The sequence below is a fragment of the Anoplopoma fimbria genome, chromosome 5 (assembly GCF_027596085.1).
Source record: "Anoplopoma fimbria isolate UVic2021 breed Golden Eagle Sablefish chromosome 5, Afim_UVic_2022, whole genome shotgun sequence".
In the NCBI taxonomy this organism is placed as follows: domain Eukaryota; kingdom Metazoa; phylum Chordata; class Actinopteri; order Perciformes; family Anoplopomatidae; genus Anoplopoma; species Anoplopoma fimbria.
The window spans coordinates 7,168,073-7,195,510 of NC_072453.1; the positions used below are offsets into that span (position 1 = coordinate 7,168,073).

General features: G+C 40.3%; 2 protein-coding genes across 2 annotated transcripts; one reads left to right on the forward strand and one right to left on the reverse strand.

Annotated features, from left to right (window-relative positions):
• The first annotated feature begins 3,149 nt into the window (after positions 1 to 3,149).
• Positions 3,150 to 9,474, forward strand: LOC129091786 (testicular acid phosphatase homolog). The gene is made up of 11 exons (XM_054599480.1): positions 3,150 to 3,257; positions 3,906 to 3,992; positions 5,609 to 5,764; positions 6,014 to 6,112; positions 6,673 to 6,747; positions 7,452 to 7,547; positions 8,015 to 8,147; positions 8,443 to 8,525; positions 8,628 to 8,734; positions 8,981 to 9,132; positions 9,365 to 9,474. The coding sequence occupies exons 1-11, from the start codon at positions 3,150 to 3,152 to the stop codon at positions 9,472 to 9,474; spliced, it is 1,206 nt and encodes a 401-aa protein (XP_054455455.1).
• A 249-nt stretch (positions 9,475 to 9,723) lies between these two features.
• On the reverse strand, positions 9,724 to 26,010 carry LOC129091037 (myosin-binding protein C, fast-type-like). The gene is made up of 28 exons (XM_054598461.1): positions 25,968 to 26,010; positions 25,862 to 25,882; positions 25,075 to 25,095; positions 20,288 to 20,356; positions 19,987 to 20,135; positions 19,776 to 19,893; positions 19,615 to 19,663; positions 19,327 to 19,389; positions 19,035 to 19,198; positions 18,742 to 18,874; positions 16,894 to 17,018; positions 16,647 to 16,752; positions 15,671 to 15,834; positions 15,194 to 15,359; positions 14,955 to 15,061; positions 14,568 to 14,710; positions 13,476 to 13,635; positions 13,261 to 13,365; positions 12,974 to 13,162; positions 12,723 to 12,857; positions 12,329 to 12,496; positions 12,091 to 12,179; positions 11,326 to 11,521; positions 11,004 to 11,143; positions 10,770 to 10,929; positions 10,477 to 10,613; positions 10,063 to 10,249; positions 9,724 to 9,790 (listed from the first exon to the last, which is right to left on the reverse strand). The coding sequence occupies exons 1-28, from the start codon at positions 26,008 to 26,010 to the stop codon at positions 9,765 to 9,767; spliced, it is 3,333 nt and encodes a 1,110-aa protein (XP_054454436.1). The 3' UTR covers positions 9,724 to 9,764.
• Positions 26,011 to 27,438: the final 1,428 nt, after the last annotated feature.

Here is a 27,438-nt window from a genome sequence, read left to right on the forward strand (position 1 = left end):
GTTCTGTAGATCAGTGCAGGTGGACTCATTGACCCATTTGTACACGTGCATGGTTTTATAAAGCCAACCTGTACCAGCTAAAGTACCAAACATGTGTACTGTGTGTGTTTGTGTGCTTGTCTGTGCGTGTGAGCTATTGACTGTGAGAGCATTACTATGCACTGTTGTGATATAAAGAGAAAGAGTGAAACAGATGGGCCGAGACAGATCTGCACAGTGGTGGAAAGTTAACTATGTATATCTCCCCAAGTACTTTACTTTGACGTCTGTGTACTTTATGGGATTCTTTTCACTTTATGCTACTTGATAGACTACTTCTGTTACATTTCCATAAGTACCTAGTGAAGATGTAAATCTTTAAAAAACAGGTCTCAAATATAGTATTTTTTTTTAAAAGCTGAATGATTTCCTTCCTGTGCATTGTAGTTTTTACCAGACATTACCAAATACATAATTAATCTATTAGTTTGGGAATGTTTTCATCCAGATTTGGAGCAATAGTGAGTATTTTTAGCAATATGACATGTGTGGTAATGACCCCCAAAAAATACAATGCCCATGTTTGTTGTGATAAAGGAACACGTCACCCAGTCCAGTGGTGTGGTTTAATCATGCGCATTTAATAGTTTTTGGATGACGATGGCACAGAGGAATAAGCTATACAAGGCAAAAAGGGATTTGTTGACAAGAAGAAAAAACATCAAATATCACCAGACTTAACTATGCAATTTGGATTTACATTATTGTATTGTTTATTTAACTTGAGTGAAAGTGAATACTTGCATGTGTGTGACCTTGTGTGCTTTTTTGCTTCAAATCAATGTCATTTTAATCTTAATTTAATATTTCAAGCATCCATGTTACACTGACACTCACCCCTGTGAATATTGTACTGTGTATCACTTAGTACAATAGATCCTATCTTACACCGATCAAATATGATGTCTACGCTGTATAGCTCTAAATCTTCACACTCACTAATCCCATTGTATCCCATAAAGCTGCTTTGATACTAACAGATACTTACATGTGTGTCGAGTCAGGGAAAACACTCCAGGCCCTGTAATTTTGGGGCCAAACCCACAGCGGATGACATAGCAAGTTATAATGAGTGTTTGTGGCCTAGAGCCAGTGTGTAAGTGTGTATGTGTGTGCTTATGCTCGAGAAGTACAATTTAAGAAGCCAGGTGGGCACGTCTTAACTTAAACCCATTTCTTTGTCATATTGTCACTCTCAAGCCAAAGTGTCCTTAAGAATATGGGGGCTTCAGAGGGAAGTTATCCACATTGAAGAGCCAAATATGTATCCTTAAGTTCAAAAAATGACTCAAATATGTCTGCCGGGGGATTGTCATGTCACTGCACAGTGGGGAATTGGCAAAGACAGTCATTTGGACTTCAGTCGACGATGGAGTATATTGGGATCAGAAATCCTTTGGGGAGAGAGAGAGAGAGAGAGAGAGAGAGAGAGAGAGAGAGAGAGAGAGAGAGAGAGAGAGAGAGAGAGAGAGAGAAGAGGTCAGGTGGGAGGGCTATAAAAGCACTCCTTTTTACTGGAACATGCACTTAATGTCAATCCGGGTATGACTGAAGATTTGGGATGCCCAGCAGTCCTCCTTTGTCTCTAACTCGTTTGATTGAAACAGCAAAATGTGTGAACAACTATGCTGAGGTAAGTGCATGTGTTCATTCACATGATGTGTTAAATCTCTTTTGACAAGGCGTGTTGTTCTACATGAACTCTACTGTACATCCATCCTAATGACTGTTCAAATCGAGTTGTCATAAATACTACTACTGTGTTGTAGCAAGTGAGAAAACGATGACCAAACATATATATTTAAAATGTTGTATGACCCGTCTAAAAAGACACATTTTACACTAACTTTTCAAGACTAAAATATGACACAAGGGTTTATCATATTCTCCTACTATTGACCTTTTACAATTAAACTTTCAACACATTTTTCTCCCTCCTGTAAGCAGGGGAACTCTGTGAAGGAGGTAGAGATCGACAAGTGAAAAAGATGTGGAAGTTCCAGAAAAGTTTGGGCTGTTTATTCCTCCTCTGTTGCATCTGCTTGACTGAGTGCCGGGTGCTGAAGTTTGTCGTAGTTGTAAGTCTTTCCAGTTTCATTTTCTTCCTGTGTGTATGATTAATAACAATGACATTTCATATTAAGCTTACAACATTTTGACATCATCAGGCCTCTCACTTTCTTTTACTAGATCACATACGACGGAAATTACTGCACTTTGTCTCTGATTACACTGTATTTTCTGCTCAGTGAGCATTATGATATTTACACATTTATGTGATGAAGGATTACTTTGAGCCTTAAGTCAACAGTGGGAGGCATATCTCGCCCAGACACTACTTATTTGCATATCTTTCTTCTGCAGCACAGTTCAATGAACAATTGAAGGATTTAAGTGAAAATCACAAATGTTTTTCCTATGATGTGACCTCATATATTACACTAGTGTGTTTGTCATATATATATACACACACACAACAGACATACTGTAGCTTGACAGTTACTATTTGCTATTGAGTTACTTAAACCAAAGTAAGGATCAGGTTTATCAAACCATTTATTATCGTTGTCAATTAAAAAAATGTATATAAATCTGTAATTTTTTTGCTAACAATTCATTGTTTATATGTTTTAATTGATTATGTTGTTCCATTTTAATTTGTTTCGAGTTCAGTTTGGGTCAGTTCAGTTCATGTTCAATCTTAGGAAGGTGTTTTGCACCAAAATGACAGTGAGTTTTTAAAAATAACATTTATCTCTACAAGCAAACCACGACTTTGCTGACTTGACTGTGGTTTAACATCCAAATTGTTAGTGATGTTCACATCACAGTGGTGCTTTCAAGAGTGACTCAGATGTGTCCATAATCCAGTTTAATCAACCGGTGTGTCATGTTGCTGCCCAGAGAGTGAGTCTTCAGGTTAATGATAATAAAGGAGCAGCTCCAGCATTTGTGTCATCGGGTTACTCTTCTGTGTCTGAAATCCAGGCTGAACAAGATCACAGGTTTCTATTCCTGACTTCTGTCTCAGGGTTAATTTTCTCCTTAAGTACACAGTGAAATGGCTGGCACAGCACCGTGGACTCTGAATCCATGTGACATTATCTTTTATGACTTTTAAGGTTTTCCGACATGGCGATCGATCGTCTATTGAGTCGTATCCCAATGATCCTCATGGGGAGAAAGTGTGGGCTCAAGGCTTCGGGCAGCTGACTGAGGTACTGGGTGTTACTCTGTGTGTGTGTATGTATCTGTGTGTGTCATCATTGACATTTTGTCAAGCAGGAATGGGCAAACAAATATGAAGCTTCTAGATGTATATAGTTTATAAAATCCATCAATCTATCACATTTTCAGGATTACTTACAGAAAAGCAGCAAAACAATAAATATAACAATAAAACCAAGAACCCAATAAAAAAAAGTATATATTTCTTTAAACAGTTTTGTAAGATGTTGGTGTGTTTTGCACCTCCTGCCACTATACTGAAACCAGTGACACACTTACCGTAAAAGTCCATAGTTGAAAATGCTAAATGAAAATTAATCTTCATACATTATTTGACAAGAAAGTCACTTACAGAGTAAATACAACAAAGACACACATTAACTTTGGTGTCACAGTATGTTTCACTTATGATCTGCACAACATTAAATCAGGTAAGTCTTAAGATGGAAGAAAAGCTTGTTATAGACTTATAATTAAAGCCTTTCCTACTGTGACATTGTTCTGGCCCGGAGGCCCTGTAGAATAGGTGAAATGTGTTATTTTATGTAAATACCTTGAATTTGACCTTAAGTCAGCCAAATCTGCCGCAAAAGGTCAGATTCGACAACGTTTAACATTGCTGGCAATTTTCCTTTCAGCTGGGCATGAAACAACAGTTTGAGCTGGGTAGGTTTCTAAGGAGGCGTTATGGCAACTTTCTCAGTGAGGACTACAACAACAAAGAGGTAAGTGTGTTTGTGTGTGGAGAAATGTATATGTGTGTGTGTGTGTGGGGGTATTTTAGTTTTTTTCTGACGTACCCGGAGGGGGTTAGCGGTCTTTGGCTTCAGCTGGAATCAGCTGATATTGGAGCAATTAGAGGGGCGTGTCCTGCGGCCTTATCAGCCCTACAGAACGGACTAATGACGGATTTGTGTTGACCAGATGTATGGACCCATAATCTAGTAAACTTTGTTTAATGACTGTTCATTTAAAGTACATGTGCTGTCTGTGTGGGAGAGATAGAGTTAGACCTGCAGTGTTGTAACTAAGCTTGAAAAATAAAACTTCTAAAAACTTCCACGAAATGTGTCTGTTTGAGTTTAAGGAGGAAGATTTTAGAGGAAGTTCTTAAGTATCAAGCACGACGAGTATCAATAGTGTAATCGTATTATCTGTAACCAAGCAACCAATGTACTTCCTGTTTACACCGGCATGCGCATGCCCAGTGTACGTGAATAGTCACGTGATATTCGTTTTCAGGGGAACAAGTCTGGACGCACATAATTTCGAAAACGATGCTGAAACGCATGCGTGGACGGAGATCTTAAAACCCTGTTTTCATTTGAAAACGAGTGAAAACGGGTTAATGTGGACATGGCCTGAGCCTGTGTGCTTCACTGTCACATGATGCTCTTTGTTGCGCGTGCCCTCTGCCCAACATCTGAAATCATGTGCCAGCCACCCTCTATATTAGCTCTAATGACACATACTAAGCTAATGAGCATGACTCATGTTGGTGATAACACTGCCATGGCATTTTAAATGCTGTAACATGCGTGGTAATTTTACCCGCGGGCACCATGTACAGGAAAGTTGGCAACACAGGTGTTGGGCCGTATGTTCAGCAGTCATTATTAAGATCTGATTTCCGCCTTCTTTTCCTGTCTGTGTTTTCTCTAAACTCACTTCTCCCTCCCCCTCCTCCTCCATCCACTTGCGACCAGTCCTCTTCTCCCTCTCTTAAATAACGCGTGATTACCACAAAAATAACTGCTCTTCTGAGTACCTGTCATTGGCGATTTTTCGCCCAAGTCTCCATCAACTTGCACTGTACCTTTCCCCGCGCTGCCATGTCTGTTTCAATTTGACAAAAAGGGGGCAAAAAAAAGAAGCATTCTTGGCATCACAGGAACATCCAACCTTATCAGTGTGATTTACTTGGTGTAAAAACCTGACACGGGGTGACAGAGAGATATAGATGTGCGAAGGCTGATGTCAGAAGAGATCACACTAAGACAGATCTTTTTTCCCCTCCTTCTCTCATCCGCTTGCATCTCCTCTGACTACCCTCCTCCTCATGTTAAGGGAATACCTCAGTTGACTTACAGCTCAGTCATGATACACTGCTGCTTTGCTAGGTGCAATTATTTTGCATCTTTATTGAATACATAAAGAACCAGAAGTGTGTGCATCTCCCCTGTCAGATTGCAATCCTTTTGAGTTTCCAAGTGCATTTTCACTTTCTACAAAATGTAAGCCTGATTGTCCCATTGGTAAGAACAGAGTTGGAATCAATTCTATGCCTAGTACCAACGTATGGATGCACTTTGATGCCATGTTCCCTCCATATTTCCAACAGTTATATGTAAGGAGTACTGACTACGACCGTACTCTAATGAGTACCCAGGCCTGCCTTGCTGGGATGTTCCCCCCAACCAGACGCCCCCCTCCCATCATGCCCCAGTTACTGTGGCGGCCTATTCCAGTGCACACCATCCCCAGGGCCCAGGACAAGGTGGGCTGCTGAGCCACATAAATATTTCCTTTCATATGGCGAATAGAGACTTGTACAACTTAATCTGATTCGCTCGCTTGCTCTGTGTTGCTGTCTGCATTCACCTCAGCAGTGAACCTGCCATGCTGAAATTCCCTACTATTTCAAAGTGTGAAATGATCATATAATGGAGCCCAGAAGACTGCAGTACCTGCAGTAAATGTGCATTATTTCAACTGATGTTGTGCTGTTGTTTTTCGATTTCTCAAGCTGTTGAGGTCTCCAGGCAAAGACTGTCCAAGGTTCAGAGCTCTGATGACGGAGACCTTTGAGAGTGATCACTACCAGAGGTTCCTCAGGGCTCACAAGGTAAGAAAAACCACAGCAGAAACAGTCATCAGTATACACTGTACTGTTACTAATCCTCAGTATCTGTACTATGACATCAACGTTCTACTCACAACTCAGTTTGTGTTACATCACTTTTCCATGATTCATGTGCCTGTTAACCACTAAAAACTTGTTTGTTACTCTGTTGTTCTTTTAATCATCAGAATTATATAATCAGAACGGCTGTAAATAATACTTTTCCTCACCTCAGCCGCTTCTTTTCTACTTATCCCTGTCTTGCTTTGTAAATTAACAAACGCTGAGAAATGCACATTTGTGTAAAAAAGGTGACATATATACTTCACAGTTGCTGGTGCCAACGTTATCAGCACCTCCAGTGGACGTGACAGTTATGCTGCAGACATCATGTCCTCTCAGTGATTTTCTCAGGCACGGTGACTCCAGCGCCTAGAAAAAGCTGCACTGTGCAATCTCTCTCACATTTTCAGAGACGCTAATTAACGCTTGGATCGAATTAGATTAAGAATTACAATGAAAAAGGTTTTAATTAAACAGAGTCCCATGTGCTGCCTATTAAGGTGGTGTTTGAGTTCAGGACGGGGGCCTCCTGCGTTGAATTTTCACACCCTCTGCTGGAAGCACAGTACCTGCAAGTTGGATGCAGTAACCAAAATGGAGCCATTTTTCAATGTGTTGTCTGACCAAAGGCTGAAGTGAACAACACTGAATCAATACAACAATACAAATCCATTCAATTAACCAACCAATGTCTGCAATTATGTAGTTATTTACAGTTCATCTGAAAAACATTACTCATACAAATGGTCATTTAAGTGTTTTTTTCTTCAAACATTATTCCTGAGAATGAGTTGAATGTTATAATTAGTGCTGTACTTTAATGCAATTTCAAGACCCTTAAACTTAATCTGAGTATTTTCAATTTAAGGTACTTTACACATTATACTCCACAACATTTCAGGGGGAAATATTATACATTTTATTCCACTATATTTATTTGAAAGCTGGATACTTAACAGATTAAGATTTTACATAACAAAATCACATAATCAGTGTACACAATACAATGTAATGTAAAGATAAATGGGTTCCAGCCTTTTTGACTTTATGTTCCCTTACAAAGAAGTATTGTCTTATTTAAGCCCCTTGTCAGATTTCAGATGTTCACCTCGAAACTTCTTACAGCTTTTGATTAAAATTACTTAAAGGTTGAATGCACTTTTATTTGTAATGGAGTATTTGTTAATAATTGTTTTGATACTTTTACATGAGTAAAGGATGTGAATATTTCTTCCACCCCTGGTTGAATGTAATGTTCTCTCCTTTTTGCCTATTGCAGTACTTCGTGGAGGGACTTTCCAACCACACTGGCTACCCCATCTCCAAACTGGTTGGCCAAAAAATATGGAGGGTCTACGACACTCTTACCTGTCAGGTAAACTTGATGTTTCACATATAGACACAGACATGAACCAATTATATTCCCTGTGTTCTGCAGTTTACAAATGCTTCAATTACTGATTAAAACACCAGCTGCAGAGCAGGGAGAGTCAAACAGAAAGATTCGATAGAGAAGAGAACTGTTTTCTTCAACACTTCTCCAGTGAGATGGAGAGGCAGCTTGAACGTAGGGAAATTATTTTTATACATAAAGAAAGACATGAATAGGACAACATATTATAATGATAATTAAAGAGTTATGAGATGGATGGATTCTAGGCGAAATATGCTCATTCACACTTGCAAAATGAGCATCTGTTATCTTCAGACCGGCGCTAAAAATAGCCGGGATAATAGAAACGATGAAACACAGCCACTTAAAACCCTTTTGTTGGGATTCACATGTTGTGTAATGTGATTATTAGCGTGATGTATGGTAGTGAGTGTTATTTTCTTGTGCAGCGGATCCATAACCTAACTCTCCCACGCTGGGCCACCCAAGATGTTCTGGACACCCTGAAGAGAATTGCATCATTTGAGGTCATGTACAGCATCCTCAGTCACAAGCGCAAAGAAAAGGCCAGGCTCGCGGGAGGTGAGGATTTCCATTAGAGGCAATTAATATAAAGCACTGTTGTGCAAAAAAAAGAAATATTTTATCAGACTAAAAAAAATCTCAGTGTTTCCAATGTTGTGACCGCTGGCAGAGGCTTTGTTTATGCCTCAGACAGTGCTGGGCTGGGCCTCCCAAAAGCACATTAGCACATATGAGCTAATGGGACAAGGATGATTACGGCACTAAGACATGATGCTCAGTAAGGTCAAAACGATTGTGTTGGTGTCTGGGAAAATGTATTTACACTGTTGACACTGATGTGTTAATTTACCAGGGGTGCTGCTGAATGCCATTCTGAGGAATTTCTCCAGGGCTGTAGAGCAAAGGAGCACTCTCAAATTCATTATGTACTCAGCCGTAAGTTCAATGTTTGGTCGCAAACACACATTCCTAATCTGTCGTGCAAACTGCTGTTTCACATACTGCATCTCCTCCCTTCCTTGGTGTTTCTCGTTCCAGCATGACTCTACCCTCATCACCCTCCAGGCGGCTCTGGACGTGTACAACGGCCTTCTTCCTCCCTATGCTGCCTGTCAACTCTTTGAGTTCTACCAGGAGTATGATGGGTAATGACGTCCTGCCTGACCTTTGCATAATTAATTGCCCTGTCTAGGTCAGATGGCCAGCCATCTTTTGAGTAATCGCATCCCACTGTTTAGCCGCACCAAACCATTTTAGTGCATTTTGCTTTTCAATTCGATGGAAATATGGCATCCGTCCAGGACTGCGATGGCCAAATTAGCACATGACACAGACTCATTTACATAACACTTACCACAAGTGTATGTCATCTCTTTGTGTTTATCCCCCAGTTCCTATTCTCTGGAGCTGTATTACCGCAATGATTCCTGGCGGGACCCTTACCCCAACCCTGTGCCAGGATGTAATGGGTTAAACCCCTGCCCTTTGTCCATGTTCACTGAGCTGGTGCGGGACGTGGTGGCAGAGGACTGGGAGGCTGAGTGTGGGTTTAGGACAAGATTGTCAAGCACAGGTGAAGAAGTACTTCTATTTCAACAAATATTTGTGGCCATGTTTTTGCTTTACTGCATTATGTTTATTCCTGTATTTGCTTTAGGGAACAGTGTGGGGGATTTTTAGCACAGACTGTCTGATTTAAAAATATCATGGCTTTTGGAAATCTTCCAAATGTTCCACATTCACATAGACCTAAACAGGATTGTTTTCTCCCACAGGTGTCATAACAGCTCTTGCAGTGGCTGTGGGTCTCCTGGCAGTGGCGCTGTTGTTCAGCATAGGAGTGGCGATCCACAGGAGGAGAGCACACTACTCCAGGGAGGTGTAGTGCAGACGACTGTCACACACGTGCCAAAAATACAGAAAGGTGCTTCTCTAATGATAATGTGCCATGTATTTAAATGTATTTAGATCCTGATTGGATGTGTGTGTGGAGGGGTTGTGATATATTTTCTTCTATGAATAATGTTTGTACGACTAAAATAATATACATAAAAAATTAAACATATTCAAAATAAACAAGCACGCATCACTACATTTTATTAGATTCACTCTTGACAGTGTGTACTCATTCACTGTTTGGCTCATATCATTTCACATTCTTTGCTGGTCGGTTTCTCACTTCTTCTCTGGTTCTGTGGCCACTGTTGGATGACAGGACAGGTGATGAGAGTTAGATTTTGTTGAAATAAGCCCAAATTGAAAGGCAAGTATTGTGTTTCATATCCCCGTTCAAACAATTCAATTCTGTTGCAGCTGTCATCGTTAACACAGTCAGATTTTAGCTTTGAGTGTCTTTCACATAATAAAAACTAACTAATAAAAACTAACCCATACTCCACCCAACAAAAGCAACTCATCTTGCACTCCCTCCCCTCCCTTCTGCCTAAAAACCTCTCATCCCCTCTGCACTTACTATGGACGTCCAGCTTGCACTCCACTTCGTCTGTCCCCAGCTCATTGACAGCCTTGCAGGAGTATTTGCCTGAGTCGAAGGTGCCTGGCTTGCGGATGTTGAGGGTCAGCACTCCCTGGTAGTTCCTCATCAAGAATTTGGGATCCTGACCGATGATCATCTTGTTCTTCATCCAGACAATCTTAGGCTGAGACGTGGAAAAAAAGTCAAATTAGTAAATAATCAAGTGCAACAAATCAAATTCTTGGATAGAAGATTTTTTATTATGCAGCATTGTTTGATATAAAAGATGACTGTTTGCATACAAATCCCTCCTACAGGGAACTTCAGACTTTAATTTGCTTATGAGAACCGGCACTGTGAGCCTCCTCCTGTGACTCACGGTCCACAGGCTATTTTATCATGCATGTTTACCTTGGGGAAGCCTTTGACGGCACAGCTGATGGCGGTGCTGTAACCGGCCACTACAGATCTGTCAACCAGGGGCTGAGTAAACTTGGGCACACAGGTTACCTCTTTCTCCTTGTAGGGGTTTCTTTTGTGCTCTAGGTCTGTAGAGAAGGGTAGGAGGGCAGGCAAAAGTGGTCAACCCCAATAAATCAGAGCAGACGTGGCACATTTTACTTGACATCTCCAATGATGGTATAAAATGCGATCCACATTACAAAAACATACTGCACTGTACATATACACACACGTGCACACACCTGTCTTGGCAATGACAGCCGTGTTCTTGCTAATGCGCGGTTCCTCGCTCAAGCCGCAGAGGTTTTCACTGTAGACGCGGAACATGTATTCATTGCCCATGATCAGATCTGAAGCTGTGCAGTTTGGCCGTCTGTTGTGCTCGTAAACAGTGTACCATACCTGGAGAGAGAAAAAGGTGAAAATGAAAATTTAGTCTATAGAATAAACAAAGTGTCAAACACTTCCTCTCTCACCTTAGTCTTCATGTCTGCCTTCTGGATGGTGTATCCAGTTATCTCACAGTTGCCATCATCCTTGGGGGGATCCCACTCCAGAGCTGCATTGAAGCCCCAGACTTCTGTCACCTTCAGGTTCAGAGGAGGTCCAGGTTTATCTGAATGGAATTATTGTCAGATGTCAATTTCATTTCAGTTGAGAAGAATTTCAGATTGTCCAAGGTGTGTCTTTCTTCAAATAAATTATTTCTTAAATGAGTAGTTCTCGCTGAAATGCATTCACTGACAGATAAAGAAGAATGTACGGACGTCCCCAGTTGCAGAGACATGACAACCTTACCCACAATCCTGATGACAATGGTGGCTCTGTCCTCCATGTTCTCGATCTTCAGCACCAGCTCATACGTTCCAGAGTGCTCTCTCTCTGCTGCGCGGATGAAGAGGATGCTGTCCACGTTTGAGTTGCGGATGTTTACCATCTTGGGGTCAATGGGTTCACCATCTTTGTACCAGGTGGCGACAGGGCGTGGCTTACCCTATAAGACACAAAGGTGACTTATTGTTCAGGATGAAAAGGATTTCCTCGTAATTATTTTTTGGATGTGATGTTTACACTTCCAAAATGATTGATGACGCGAAATTAAAAAAATAAAAAGATGGTGGCTTCTAATGTATTAGCTGACAATATACGGCACAGAAACATAACCACTGTGTATGTTATAAGCTACTGATTTACAGGAAAATAAGAATCAGATTTTCTTAAGAGGTTCTCACTAAAGTAAGCTGGTTCTAAAAAGGGCACTCCTTCAACGAATAATATTGTTAAAAAACTATACTAAACTGTTAAAACCTATAACACTGACTAAAGGTGGACATTAAAAAAGAATATCAAAATATATGCAGCACAACCAGAAATGTCTTTTTTTCAATGCAGCTCCCTCTGGAGCCACAAAAGGGTTTATAAAACGTTTTCAGATTTACAGTAACACCTGTAAACAGTCTCCCTTTAAAGATGTAATGACTATATTTGTTTAAGTACATCCCACTTATATGGTTTATTTTTGCACATGTTAACACTGTTTTACGTGCAAAATATGTTTCTAACCTGGAAGGGGATGGTCAGGTTGATCTTTTCACCCACTTTCCTGATGTACTTTGTTCTCAGCTCGCGAGGGAGGCGGATCTTAGGATACTCTAAAGCATAAAAAGACATCTTATTTAAATACATTGAATCATAGTAAGCATTTGCCTATATGAACCATAGCAAGCACTAAACATGCTATAACTCAATAGGAGGTGCTCTTTGACTCGTATCTGTTCACAACTAAACCTGACTGACTCACCCATGATCTCACGGATGGTGACGGGCTGACCCATCCGAGCTGGAGGACTGCGTCCAGCGATGTTTACTGCCACCACCCTAAAGTCGATCTTCTCTCCCACGGGGAGGCCACGCACCACATATCCCTGCCTTTCACAAATTTCCTGGTTTGCCACCACCCACTCAGTGTCTGAAATAAAAGAGAATTACATGCAGTATATCACAGTCAGTGGGATTTCAATCTTGTTGCTTGTTAGGTTTTTGTTTTCTTATTATAATACAATAATACAATATTGTATTTATATTCCTAGAGATATTACAGACATAAACCTGTGCTTTGAAAACTGATTTGAGAATGCTGTTAAATTGCCCTTGAATACTCAGATTTTTGTAAGCAGAACTGTTGGTTTCATCACCTCCTTCTTTGCAGTATTCAATAACATAGCCATCCAGGCCTCCAGCTCCAATCTTCTCTGGGGCGAGCCACTTCAGGGTGCACGAGCTGTCTGTCACATCATGCACATTCAGACGTATTGGCTCGCTAGTTGGGGCTGAGGGAGACAAGAAGAGAGACCCAAGAGAGTCACTGCGTTGACAGAAGATGAGGGATGCACAGAGGGAGGAATTTAAGGAAGACTCTCAGACTCAAGATGGCTGCGATACCTACCAATAGGCATGAAGGGTTTGGAGGTGAGACTTGGCTGAGACATGCCAATGCTGTTGATGGCAAACACCCTCATCTCATACATAACACCTTCAATCATCCTCTTGGCCTCATATGTAGTCGATTCATACACATCAAAGTTGAGCTTTGTCCATCTGGAGGAGCCCTTCTTCTTCCTCTCCATGAGATAACCTGATGGCAAAAAAAAAAAAAGAAAATTAATGTAAGACACCCAGAAACCCTAGAGGCACGTTAAATATGAAAAGGTTAAGACAAAATGAATCCTTTACCTTTGAGTGGTGCACCGCCATCAAATACAGGAGCGTCCCAAATCATGCTGGCACAGTCTTCTCCCACTGATGTGCATCTGATATTCTCAGGGGGGTCAGGCACATCTGAAATAAGATGAAAAGTTAGTTTTAACGTACATCAGAGAGGTAACAATTAGTTTTTAACCTACATCAGTTACTACCGGTTGACATTATACTAAAAGATCTTTACTTACCCACAATCTTCACAAACAGCATAGCCTTGTCCTCTCCAGCTGGGTTGGTAACACAGATTGTGTAGTTGCCCTCATCTTCCCTCTCTGCCCCCTCTATGACGAAGCAGCTCAGGTCTTTCCTGGCCTCTACTCTTACGCGCCCTTCAGTTTCTGTAATTATCTAACAAAAGGGAAATTGCAGAGTTTAAGCGCCCTGAAGGGTAACTTTGCACTAGTCATTCAAATCAGCACAGTACATCTGATGTGCTAAAGATGCAATACGCAATTTAATCTTGAGTAAGCAACATTTGGGTCAAGTAGATCTTACTAAACTGGTCAGGGGTGATAAGAGCAAAAAAAGTATTTTACACAATTTGGGTTGTTTGAAACTAAAATGCACATATTACAGTTCTCTTTCGTCAGGGCTGTGCAAAGACTCTCTAGGGTGAAGGTGTGACATTTAAATAAAGGTTAGAAGCAGGGTTCACCCTTAAAGCCACGCAGAGCGGCACACTGGCTAAACAGAGAGGCTTTGGGGCAAATGACAGGGGAATTTGAGCAAACAAAAGGCCATTCATGGGCCATTTGAGTTGACCAGAGGGAGACTGTGGCAGCACTTGAGCTAACCAGTGGTCACCAAAGCATTATAGTGATGTGAAACTGAGGAAAAACATGAAGAATGGAGCTGTCCCACTAGGACACAGACATATCCTGTTTCCAAAAAGGTCACTTTTGCACTCTGATTGAATACATCAAGGACAGTCTCTTTTGCACCCTTGTGCCCCTAACTGCCCTTGGGCACAAATTTTCCCATTGGTTGGGTCATATGTCAACAGAACAGCAGTTTTTGTTTTCTGGTGAGGTGGCATTATAACTGAAGCCCAGTGACAGAGACACAGAGGGAGAGGAGATAAAAAGCAAAGAATCATAATAAAACATGCCATGCTGCACAAACAGGTCTGACCTTCCAATGTCATGGATGCCATGGTCATCAAAAAGTAAATGTTCATTGTTTCCTGTCATATTGAAGTTGGCTGTTGTGTTACGCAAACCAAAATAGACATTAACTTAGTGATTCACTGTACAGTGACCCTTTACGTGTCTCATACTTACTTTATCTCCTTTTGACCACACAACGGTGGGTGCTGGCTCTCCTGTGATCTCCACATCCAGGCGTAGCTTGTTGCCTGCCACCACAATGATGGTGTTCTGTGAGACCATGTTTCCGGTGGTGTCCAGGTGGATCTTTGGAGGATCTGATTATTGGACAACATCCAAAGAAAGAGTGCATGTGGAATTGGGTTTGAGAGATGACGATTAAAAGTGATTTTAAATATTTGTGAAGTGAGGTAATGCGAGTCTACCTACCTTGTCTTGGCACGTAGTCAACCTTAATTTCTGTTTTGAGAAAAGAAAAAAAAGGAGTTGACAATATTGTGTAGGCTGCTGATGATTAATGCATCCATGGTAGCTGCTTTGTAATCATTTTTACTTTCTTACCCAAGAAGTTGAGTTTGGCAGAAATTGACAGAGCGTATCCGTCAGGAATAAAAGAGTAGTCTCCAGCATCCTCTGGCTTCACATCATCAATAAGCAGCCGGTGAAACCTGAAACACGAAACAGAAAATATGGCACAAGGAAAAAATGAAACACAGGCAAAAAAACGCAAGATGTGTTTGATCTTAAGTGATGACAAATATCCTAAAAATGAATTAGAGTATAATCATATGTCCTTGTACCTTCCGATGTGAGTCATTTTGATGCGTTCGCTCGGCAAGACCTCCACTCCGTCTTTGAACCACTTTCCTGTGACCTTATCATCAGACACCTCACACTTGAACATAGCCTGGTCTGTTGCCCTGACTGTCAGATCAGCAATGTCCTGCAACACCTCCAGTTGTTTTTCTGAATAAGACATTGGAAACCACAAGAGAACAGTTCAGGCTGGAGAGAAGAGCGTGTGAAGGTACGGGGGAGACGGAGGATACGGTTCATGATTGCAACATCTTGACACCAACTGCCATGAGTCGTTAGTTTGTTTATAAAGAGAGGCTTTAAGCCCTTGGGCCATCAGTTAAATTCAGCTGCATTCTCAGTACTGCATTTAAATTACACAAAACCCAGACTAAACATCAATTCTATATAAAATAAAGTCTGCTTTCAAAACACTTCACTCACTAATACCTAAATTAGAATATAACATTTTCCAGCGGTACCTTCCACCTCCAGCTCTCCTTTGGTATGGCCTCCGTTTGTCCAAGCATGGTACATTCCGATGTCATTCAGTGTGGCCTCCTGGATGATAAGTATGTGCTTCCTTCCATCCTTCTTGATGCGATACTTGGTGGAGTCTTTTTGAAGCTCAATATCCTCAAAGAACCTGGAAAACAATAGAAAATGAGCACATCTCTTTGAAACACATCACTGCTAAATGTTTAATACTTAATAGTAACAGCAAGCATGAGTCTGAGGTACATTTACAGGATGCGCTATAATGTGGGGCAGCTGTGGCGTAGTGGAGAGCAAGGTAGTTCTCTATTCAGAGGATCGGTGGTTCAATACCCGGCTTCGGCAGTCGACGTGTCCTTGGGCAAGACACTTAACCAAGTTGCTCCCGAAGTTGCTCCATCGGTGTGGACTGGATGTTGTATGAATGTTAGTTAGAGTCTGATGGTGGCACCTTGCATGGTAGCCTGTCATCAGTGTGTGAATGGGTGAATGATATGTTATATACTACTGATTGTAAGTCGCTTTGGATAAAAGCGTCTGCTAAATGACTGTAATGTAATGTAATGTAATGTTGCCACCATTCAGTGACTGCAAAAAAATGCTTTTGAAAATATTAATTTCCATATTTCTGAATTCCTCAATGGGAAATTGTAAAACAGTCCGTGTTCATTCAGTCTGTGTTCAATAAACAAAAGACAATGATGCACCTTCTACATAGAGAAGGCCAGCTCACACTGACAAAGACAATGTCAGTGTAACTGAACACTGTGCTTTGCAGTGTACCATAACAGTAGGCTAAACATCAGTTATGATGTATTTTAGATTAGGGGCTGATTCACCCTCATAATCTAGGACTGAGTGAAATAAATACATTAAATTACGGACAGAAACTGCGGAAACAGCAGGTCTTATTTTGCCCACCACTTGATTTAGCCATTATTTCTTAATTACAGAAATACTGACCACATTACGTGGGCGCCCTCCTCCGACACCTCAATCTCAAACTCAACTCTCTCTCCAACCACCACGTGATAGTCATCCATCAGCTTGGTGATGGTCACAGGAGGCTCTGGGAAGAGAAAAGAGAGGGACGTCACGATCCATTCATTCAGCAGGAACTCAATGCTATTGCCATAAGTTTTACAACCTCACATGAATTACATCAGAGTTTTATTGATGATGAACTGTCTAAAAGAAAAAGATGCTGCACCTTTGACAAAGACCTCTGTGAAACACTTGTCCTCTCCAACCACACACTCATAGGCAGCATCATCAGCCAGGGTAGCCTTATTGATGGTGAGTGTTCTGACATTGCCGCTTGCCTCCATGATGTACCTTGAAAAGTGACAAATAGATTAAAAGTATTCCTTTATCAAGCACAAATGTCTTATAATAATTTAGGGTGTATTTGAAATGTATGCCTACTTTTAGGTGATGTTGCCTATTTTTCTGAAAGATTGACAGACCCATTTAATGTATGGTTGAACTGGGGAGTTGGGCGGGTGTACCAAATTACTTTGTTAACTCCCCTCCCACATTACAGGACATATACACACAGGCATAGACACGGGCAGCTCTTGGTGTCCGGGGTCCTATCACTTCCTCATTGGCGGTGAACGCCAACCTAAATACGTGCACCAGGTATGTTTATTGTTCACCTCCGGTTTAGCAGCCAAAACCTGTATGGTTACTGTTTGGTCTCAAACTTTACAACTCACAAATTGCTTCAAGTACAATTTGTACACTGTATTAAAAGTTCATCCTTTTTCTGTTTGTTTTATATTCAATATAACATATTATATAGTGTTTCTTATTTTGGTCATTTTTACTGAGTATTATGATGTTTAAGAGAACAAATCAATCGTTTCAGGGCCTTTTTGCATATAAGGGCACTTGTTTTCGGCCACTTTTTTAGGGTTTTAAAGTTTGTTTTTATAACATATTTCCTATATTATTATTTTTTTTAAACCTAAGCCAAAGCACTCAGTTAAGGGGTTTCAAGCAAGGAGTAACTGATCTGATGTGTCAGCGTTTACAAGCACCTCAGTGTGTGTGTTTTTTGCATGGTGTTTACCTCCAGACTGTTAGATGCTTGTGTTATTTGACAGTGTAGCTTCATTGCCTCTTAACTCTTTGTAGGAGTTTCTCGCTGTGTATTTGACTTTGCATATCACATTAATACAAACCTGTCCTTAGTCCAATTGATGTCATGCTTGTGAACTTAACCACTAAACTGATAAGTGCTTGTGTAATAAAAGACAACCTATTGCCTACAATCTAGTGTCTTTATTTATTTGTGGGCTTGAGTGATATGCACTCAAAGGTGGCTCTCATGCATTAGTGTTGTGGCGTAGGAGCATAGGTAGCGATGCTTCGTTCATATTGTCACCTGAGCCATAGAGTTTTCTCATATCAAGATGTTCAAATATAGAAATTAGTTTTTGTTTATTTTCTTCGGTAGTGTATCTGCGATGGTGTATATAAGGCAAAAGATGTCTTGGCAGTGAGGCTTGCTGAAAGGGCCAGTGTGTAGAATTTAGGAGGATCTTTTGGCAGAAGTAGAATGGAATTTATAATCATTATATTTGCATTAGTGTAACTTATAATTGTTGTGATTTGTTTTAGCTTAGAATGAGCCTTTCACTTCTACATAGGGAGCATGTCGTCTTCCTATGGAGACCCCCATGTTGCACGGCCATGTTTCTTCAGCAGCCCAAAATGGACAAACCAAACAATGACTCGAGAGAGGAACCATAAGCACCCTACGACTTGGTAAAGGAGGTGTGACAGAAGAAGTATGCAGTTGGTTGTAATCTGCGACCTCACCGCTTGATGTGACTAAATCCTACACACTGCTCCTTTAACCCCCTGGGAGGCTCCTTATGACTGCCTAAAAATAAAACGTGTTGTTGGCAGCATAATTTCTGAGCACTGAGCACTGATAATTTTAGCTTGGTATTTTTAAGTCAATGCCCATCAAAAGACACTAAAGGTATTTTATGTGAACTAAAACATAATATGTATTTGTGTGCATATACTTATGCTTGTAAGAATTTACTTGGCTGAAGGTTTGATCTCCTGGCCGTTCTTCAACCATTTGACCGGCACGTCGGGATCGACTACCTCACACCTCAGGACGATCTTCTTGCCCTTTTCCACCGAGTAGCAAGAGTCGAGCCTTTTGAGAAAAGCTGCGTACAGAAAGGGAAAATGAAGAATTAGCAACTCATCAGTTAGTGAAAACCTCCCTTTATTTTCTGTGTCCAGTTTTATGGTCCCCTTCCTTTGCCCGTTTCCCTCCCCTGCTGTCCTTACCTCTCGTTATCCTCTGACTAATAAAATCTGACTTACCCTCGCTATGCTTGGGCTCGACGACCTTCATCTTTTTCAGACGTTTAAGCATGCCCCTCAGGTCAGTGATGCCATACTCAAAGGCGATTTTCTCATACTCGCTCGGATGGGCACTCTTAAGCAATTCCCACACGTCGATCTCTGGTACCTCTATAACCCTCTTCCTGTTAGTCAAGAGAAAGTGACATGTATGCAATGAAGACTGGAGAAACAAACCTTTTTTTTCCTTCAAGGAAACAATCATATTGTGTGCTTGATATCTTTTCAAACCAAATAGTGGCCAAATTCTCACTTCTTCTTGGCAGCTTTCAGCAGAGCACTGAAATCCAGATTACCGTCATCCTCTCCAGCATCCCTGTGTGTACGGAGACCGACATACAGTATACAAAGCATACAATGTAATCAAGGTAAGGCATACCCTATGACATTGCACATTCAATTTTCTATACTAATATTTTACACTTTTGCTGAAAAACTCATTCACACACACATTATAAATAGTCCATGTATGCTTTTCCCATTTTATGTATTCACATATACCACTGAGACAGGCTGAAATGAAAAACCCAGGTGCCCTTACGCTCTCTTGAAAGCAGACAAAATATCTGTTTGCGCCTCCTGCTGCGCAGCTGTAACATGAGAAGTTGCAGAGGGTGCACATTAGGGCTGGATCAGATCAAAACATCAGCATGTCTGGAATCTGTGAACAACTTTGGAAGGCCAGATTTTGTTTTCACTCACCGTCAACAGTGATCTCGAAGGTGGAGCTGTCACACTTGTCTTTTACCGTTACCTCGCACCTGTAGCCCCCAGTATCTCCAGGTTTTGCTTTGATGATCTTCATTTCATAAGTATAGATCTGGGGGGGGGGCGGGGAGGTATTGCTTAATTACTTCTTACTGTCTTAGTTATTTCTGAAGTAAGAGAATCAGATTCTCTGTCTAACACAAACCTTAGTATTTCTGTCATAAGTTTCTTTGAACTGCATATGTTTTCCAGCCTTGCTGCCGAGGTCCAGCCACTTTCCTTTCAGCCACTTCATGGTGGGTTTTCTTGACAGGTTGGTCGAATCAACCCTGGCTATGATAGTGAGATCCATTCCTGCCATTCAAAAAGAGCAAATAATTCATATGACATTGTGTAATAAGTGCACTCTGAATGGAATGCTACGGTTTTCTGATCCAACAGCTCCCAGCCCCTGAGGAGCGGGCCTGTGCATTACATGCCGTATTATATCCATTCCTGTGTCTAACCTGCAACAACAGATAGACTTTCTGGTGGCTTCTCGATGAACAGCCCAGTGAGCTCAGTCGACGAGGGCTCTGAAATAGAGGAGAAAGACATTAGTTCACTTACTTAGCCCTTTAGTGTTAATGGCATTGCCCTCAGTGTGCAACAAACAAAGTGCAAATGACACAGTGAAAATGTTTGGACATTTTTACGAACAATTATGACATAATCAGAATCAAAACTGCGCACATATAGCATATATACACAAGATAACAGAACAAACCCTAAATAATAAAGACAGAGGGGAAGTGTGACAAGTAAACCGTTTCTGAGATGTTATCCACTGCTGCCCCCTCCCTCTGGAGCTCGTTTCCCCAGTACTTCAGACATTCTCCTTCTCTCGCCACTTTCAAAACTGCACTCAAAGCTCACCTTTTTCAATCTGCTTTAAACATGTGATGCTAGTTATGTATGTTTTTGTTTTGTTTTTTACTGTTATAATGTCATCGGTCTACTTTGTTTATTTTGTTAATGGTTTTATTGCTTTTTATCATATAAAGTGCCTTTGATTACTATACCAATAAAGCGCTATACCAATACAATCTATTATTATTATTATTATTATTATTGTTCCCAAATATTCAATCAAATCACAAACTAGCATTTAATTAAAGCTATATCAAATATATCAAAACCTGTTGTATCTTTGCACTGGTAGGCTTATCTTCCTATTGATTTTCTTGCTTATCACAAATGTTACTACTTCCTACAGTTTTGCACTTGATTTTAAGCACAATTTACATTGTTGTGGCTTTTCTTTACAAATTACATTAGAAATATGTAAAGTAAATGTTCTGTGATACTGTGTTGTGCTTTTGCATACAAGTAAATGGCAAATTACTTTATAATAATTTACTTTGCAGTACTTAAGGGACACTGCCTGTATAGCAGCAGTTTTTGTCCTCCCCAGTCATAACAGATTAAAGTCTACACTTTTTTTCAACTTTGTAACAAGTTTACATGCTATCCTGTATGTAGCAAAACGAATTACAGCAAACGAGCCTTTGATCATATGATGCTTCAGAACACAAATTCATCCGACCAGTAATAGACTTCAAGTCCACAGTTCAAAACACATACAAGGGCAAGAGCTCATAGTGGATGTATTTCATGTATTCAGGCAATCAAAAGTTGCAGTGACACATAATCGCTTCAGCAAAGTATCATAACCAATTAGAAGGTCCAGAATGTGTTAATGGACTCTTAACTGTGCTAAGTATAAATCTTCTAGCAAGATCAAGTGCACCTGTTGGGCTCCATACATCAGCACTTACTACCCATATCAAAGACTAAGCATTCAAGGTGAAGATCAGTCTATAATGCATACGTCATTAACATTGTTATCTAATTGAAGTCATACTATACAGTGCAAAAGTTTATTTTGCATAGTTTTTAGATACTCTCTGTTCATACTTTACTCGAACAAATCCAATCAGTTGACATCTTCATTTGCCGTGATATTTGACTAATACATAACAACACATAGAATGCATACAACTGCATTTCATAACACACATTTACATGCAGTAGATGGTTACATTCCCGCACTTCCTCTAGCACACCCTTACCCTCCTCTGCAGGGTTTGCTTCGGCTGGGAAAACAAACATTGCTATTTACCATATGGAAGTATAACAATTTGCAGTTATACTGTACCATAAGTCTATGTAAACTCTTGAGGCAAGTGAACAGCAATTACAGAATGATCATCCTGTAGAATTACTACATTAATACACCACACAGTGAAATACAAACCAAAACAAAATCAAGATTGTGACTGTTAAAAATCATAACATAAAGTAATCAAATGTGTTGATTACTGCGCTTTTAATCACCAAACTTGTAATTAATTGAAATCACCATGATTACTTCTTTTGGACTGATATTGCATTAACTGCTTGTCACTAAGACGGCAATTACTTTACCCCATACAGAGCATGTGCACCCCACACTGCCTTAATAAACCGCTGAAGTGTTAAGACACTTTGTTGATTATTGTTCTTTATTATTTAGGGCATCGACCTGTCATGAATTTAATACTTTGTATCTAATTTTGTCGCATTTCCCTGTCTAGATACTCTAAGACCAATACAGCTCCAGGGAAATTGTACACTTATGCTCTAATAACATTGAAAACATTTCCAATACTGGTGCCAGAACTGCCCGAGAACAGTTGCAGCTTTCCAAGGTATGATAATCTCCAGTCAGCCTTGGTATGATAAGAACTTCCCACAAAGAAAATTCTAGTAGACAAACTGTCTGCAATCTCACGGTGGTGCAATTCCCACTCTGGACTCCATACATGTGGTATGAAGCAGAAATGTCCTCCAACACTATGTTAATATGATGCTTTGTCAATCATATCCCAAGGGTAACTCAGCATGATTCCATTAAACTAAGGTGAATTGCAGGTTAGTCTTTGTATAAGCCTGTTCCCATGGCTAAAATTAGATATGGATGTCCTTGCATCTAGACTGGGGCTGAGTTCTGATCAAAGAAAAGTCTCCTCAAGTTTCCCTCTGAACTTTTCTCAGCTGCTGCCTTTGAATTAAGCCTAGTGTGCATGCTAGCCATGCTACCGACTCGCTAAAATGTTGAATTAAATTTCCTCACCATGTAAAATTAGCATTTTGCCAAACCTAGCTTGCCCAAGAGAAACAGATGTGCTCCCAATGTGGAAGGCACATGGCTGATAGAGAAAACCACAAGGTGTTTCTATTGTGCAGAGTTTCCACTTGCTGAGTCCTTTTACTCATTTGTTTCATGCTCCAGCTTTCCTCTAATCATGCGTTGCCAAAGTGCTTGTCTTTTCTCTCCACTATATGTGTCGCAGCTTATGCTGAGCTCTGTCTGGAACATCTGCAGAACAGTATTGCTTTCTTCCCTCTGGGCAACCAATGCTTCTGTACTGCAGGAGCAGCTTACAGAGTCCAACATGCAGTGAAGGACATACATGAAAGGCGTACAATGAGATATGCACTCATAAATGCTAAGAAGAGATGAAGCTTCCCAGAAGCATCACAGGTTTCTTTCCACAAGTAATTTATGGATGTGGCATAACTTAACTTAGCATTTGGTTGCCTCTGCCTGGCAACTTGAACTCTCATCGCTCAGCAGGTCATAATTTAGGGTGAGTTTCAGGTCTCCAGCCAACCTCCCAGAGATAGCAGTGTGGTTGTGAGGACATAGACCAGCCACACCACCTTTGGAAGAGTCTTTGGCTATACCCACCTCTCCTCTGCATACCATGCAGAGCCATGAATGCAACAAACCTCAGCTTAACATGTGATGATATGCACTGCACACAAGATCATTGACTTGTGTCCCAATGGGGAAAATATTTTTAATGTCAGTGATTCCCCTCAGGCCCAACAGATACAGGTCATTTCACATACTTTTTAAAGGGCACCACAAGGAATTAGCTGCCTTCATCTCCCTGGTGTCTTGGCACATCCATAACCCATTCTAACCACCCCTAATCAGTCCAGACAGACGTCCAACACATCGCTCTGGGAGCTGTGCTCTTGAAAGACTGTGGCAGAGAGGGACAACTTCGTAACATGAATAAAAGCTCTTGAATTTCACCTGTAAAACCTGAGTTGCATGAACATTTTTAGACGGCTGACTTCTGAATAACACTGATTAGCTGTGATGCATAGCTGTGTGACAACCATGGTTTAGTCTTGGGCCATCAGATAGAGGATAAAACATGACCCAGTATGTGTTTTCCTATTGCAGTTTAAAGGCAACGATGTGCTGACTATATATCTTGGATGACCTCACTGCTTTAGCTCTCTTTGCTATTTCCTAGTGTCATCTAATCAAATGACACTTGGTATGTTAACAGCCACAGCTGCCATTGTTCCACAGTAAATGTTCCCCATAAACCACAGCTGTGTTTTCATTCTCATTGTTTAAATTGCCAGAGGGACAGAGACAAAAGAGAACTGGTATCATAGCTTGCAGATGGAATGGGATGTGCAGCACTCTTCACATTGGGAAACAATTCTGAATTGCTAAAATGACATTAACAGCATCATTTGTCAGTGAGGTTTGCCAGTGTTGAATGAGACAAGAATAACATCACGCACTAAACTGCAGATGAGACCACATTAGTCTACTTTGACACAGCCGAGGATATGGTGAGTTGTAGGCCTGAGGTGTGGCTTATTCTGAGGCTAACTAGTGCAGAGCTACAAGAAGCTGCAAAATCTGAGGGGGTTTTAGCAGGGATTTGTATGGGATCTGTAAGATATGAGGGCTGAAGCAAGCGGAGCCACCCTGCATACTTATATTACATTAAGGATCTCGCTAGCAGCTCTGTGACGAACCACTGCAGAGAGACTTTTTCTTTCTTTTTTTTTTTAAACAAAATAACTTGTCGTTGTCTCTGGTAACAGTGAGTCAACAATTAGAAGAAAATGTAAAAGTTCTCTACAGAGCAAAGTAAGAACTGTGTTTTCACAGAAGCCAAAGAAGGCTTGAATACAACTATGGAAACCCAGTATTTACATTTTTTTGTAAAAAGCCATTTTAACAGTTTTTCATGCTGTAATTTCAGTCCAAATTGAAGTAGTCAAAAATATTTCAAATAATAAGAGTTCCACTTAACACTTCATATATTATGTGACATCTTGACTAGCACATAATACAAACATTATAAATAAACATAAAACACTCAAACCATACTTTTGGAGGGGCAAAAGTAAATAATTAACAGACATGTCACTAGAAACGTTGCTCTTTCCTTACCATCGCCATCAGCTTCTGAATCTGCTGCAGACAAGGAAGCAAACTGAACTGAAAAAAGCAGCTAGGAAGCAAATGCTTGTTGCTGCACAACAGATGACGTACAGTGGCAACGGAGACCAATAGACAAAAAACAGAACCACCATACACCTCACATTTAATAAGAAGTTGACTAATTCTCCTTTGACACATTAAGTGTTTATACATGCAATAATACAAATATACGATTATAAATATAACACATAGAAGTGTATACACTTACAACAGAAACACCCAGAAACCAGATCTTAAAACACAATATATTATTTTATACTGTACCTAGAAATACAACAATACATTACATAAATCACCATGTTACAAATAGTTTAAAACCAATCCAAGGTTAAGTTCACACACAGCATATACTATGAAGTATATGTATATCAGTCCAGTGATGAAAAAACCCATAAGGCATTCAACATGACCTGTTATTTTATGTATGTCATTGCAGCATATCAGTCATTGACGAGCATATTTGTAATTTTTTTCATTTAAATAAAAGATATTCAGTTTACAGTCAAAACTCATGTTTTTGGCGGTGTTCAGGAACACATAACAAAATGTTATGCAGGTCACCTGAGTCAAATGTGAAAAATCTTTGAAAATAAAATGTACAAGTACAACAGTCATGCAGATAGTGACATTTTCACACTGAGTGGCACATGTATACACTTATATGTGAATACATTGGATGGATTATATAGACGGACATATTGAACTAGAACATTCAAAATACAGGCTTATTTCTTACCTCCATCTGTAGGGGGTGCATCTAAAGAAAATGAAGGGTTATAAGAATTACTAACTATATCTATGTCTAAAAAGTATATTTCTCCCTGACACTAAGAGGTGCCTACCATCTTTATCTGGCTGTGGTTCAGCTGGGCAAATAAAAATCATTGTTAAGGGATTGGAAACGGGAGGATCTTCCGGATAAACTCAACCAGAACATGTAAACAGACAACTTATAGATATGTGATCACACTTCACATGTCCGCACTGAAACGTAACCTAAAGGACATTGTGAGTGTTCACAGATGTGGAAACTGCATCACGTTTTTCAGTTAGTCAGTGTATAAGAAAATCCACACAGATTGCACAACAACAACTGAAAAAAAAAAATAATTCCCACTCAAAATACACCACAAAGGAAACAAAAACATTAATTCACATTAGGCGGGTCATCAACATAAGGAAACAAAACAAAAACAAATGGATTGACAAGATGCTATGATACACTGTTGCTATGATACAGGCTACATTCATGATACAGGCTACATTCAGTGCATGGCATCACATTAAATTGTTACAATAAACTAAGGAAATAAAATCTGTTGCCACACAGTCGAGATGTAGTTTCACATGTGACGCATGCTGCGGGCTCGCTAAGAAACGCAAACACGCTGAATCAAAGTGGCATAATAATTGCATTATCCCCCTTCAGCGGCTTCATGTTGTCTCAAGTGATGTGATTGACTTATAGGCCTATCGTCTTGACTCAGTAATTGTTCTACTTATTATCTATGGCAAAACCACTTGTTCTGTACTCTTCAGATAATTACCCTGACTGATTAGCTCAAATGCACAACACTCAACTCAAACCCACTCCATGTCACATTATAACACCGTGTGAATGCACTGAATCACTCAAAGTCACGAAATAGGGGGAGAAAAGAAAAAGACAATCATCATCCCTCACCCTCTTCAGCTGGCTCCTCTGGGGCTAAAATTAACGGATTTTTGTTAGACATTAACTGAAAAGTAATACGTGGTAGCCCGCTTGGGAAACAAATCTATGTTTATACACTCCAACAGCTGAGCAAATAGATTGTATGTGTAGCACATAAAATCCAGATCGGTATCACATGACCTCACTCAAATATGACTTGTGAGGATCAAAGCATTTCGCTCAGTGTGCCGTCTGTGCTCTTACATCATTTGAAATGAGTTAACTGCTTCAGAAACCTGATAATCTACAGTACAACAGATTCTCAGTGAATATGCCTGAAGGTAAAAATATAGAAACATATGCACATATGAAACACGTATTAAATTCATTGTTCAATGAAGAATGGTGCATGCTGATTACACACCCTCAGAGTGAGAGCCTGCGTTTGCTCAACACGGACAGTTGACATGATATGTGAGCAAAAGTGTAAATGTGAGAGCCATAATCAAGTCTCTATGTGATGACCCACAAAAGGTCACTAGGAAAATGTTGTGAAGCAGCTGACTTACCCTGCCCCTCCTTCGGTGTATCTGAGAATTAGAAACAGAATAAGGAGACGATTAGAAACTGTATTTGTACACATATTAACAACTTATCTG

What these genes read in the sequence shown, in the direction of transcription:
- LOC129091786 (XM_054599480.1), top strand. Translation starts at nt 3,150, where the DNA reads ATGACTTTTAAGGTTTTCCGACATGGCGATCGATCGTCTATTGAGTCG. An exon ending in GGTTCCTCAGGGCTCACAAG is followed by an intron (nt 6,113 to 6,672) that starts GTAAGAAAAACC and finishes CTGCCTATTAAG; the next exon opens with GTGGTGTTTGAGTTCAGGAC. An exon ending in AGAGGACTGGGAGGCTGAGT is followed by an intron (nt 9,133 to 9,364) that starts GTGGGTTTAGGA and finishes TTTCTCCCACAG; the next exon opens with GTGTCATAACAGCTCTTGCA.
- LOC129091037 (XM_054598461.1), bottom strand. Translation starts at nt 26,010, where the DNA reads ATGATTTTTATTTGCCCAGCTGAACCACAGCCAGATAAAGATG. An exon ending in CGAGCCCAAGCATAGCGAGG is followed by an intron (nt 18,875 to 19,034) that starts GTAAGTCAGATT and finishes TTCTGTACGCAG; the next exon opens with CTTTTCTCAAAAGGCTCGAC. An exon ending in GTGCAAGCTGGACGTCCATA is followed by an intron (nt 9,791 to 10,062) that starts GTAAGTGCAGAG and finishes GTCATCCAACAG; the next exon opens with TGGCCACAGAACCAGAGAAG.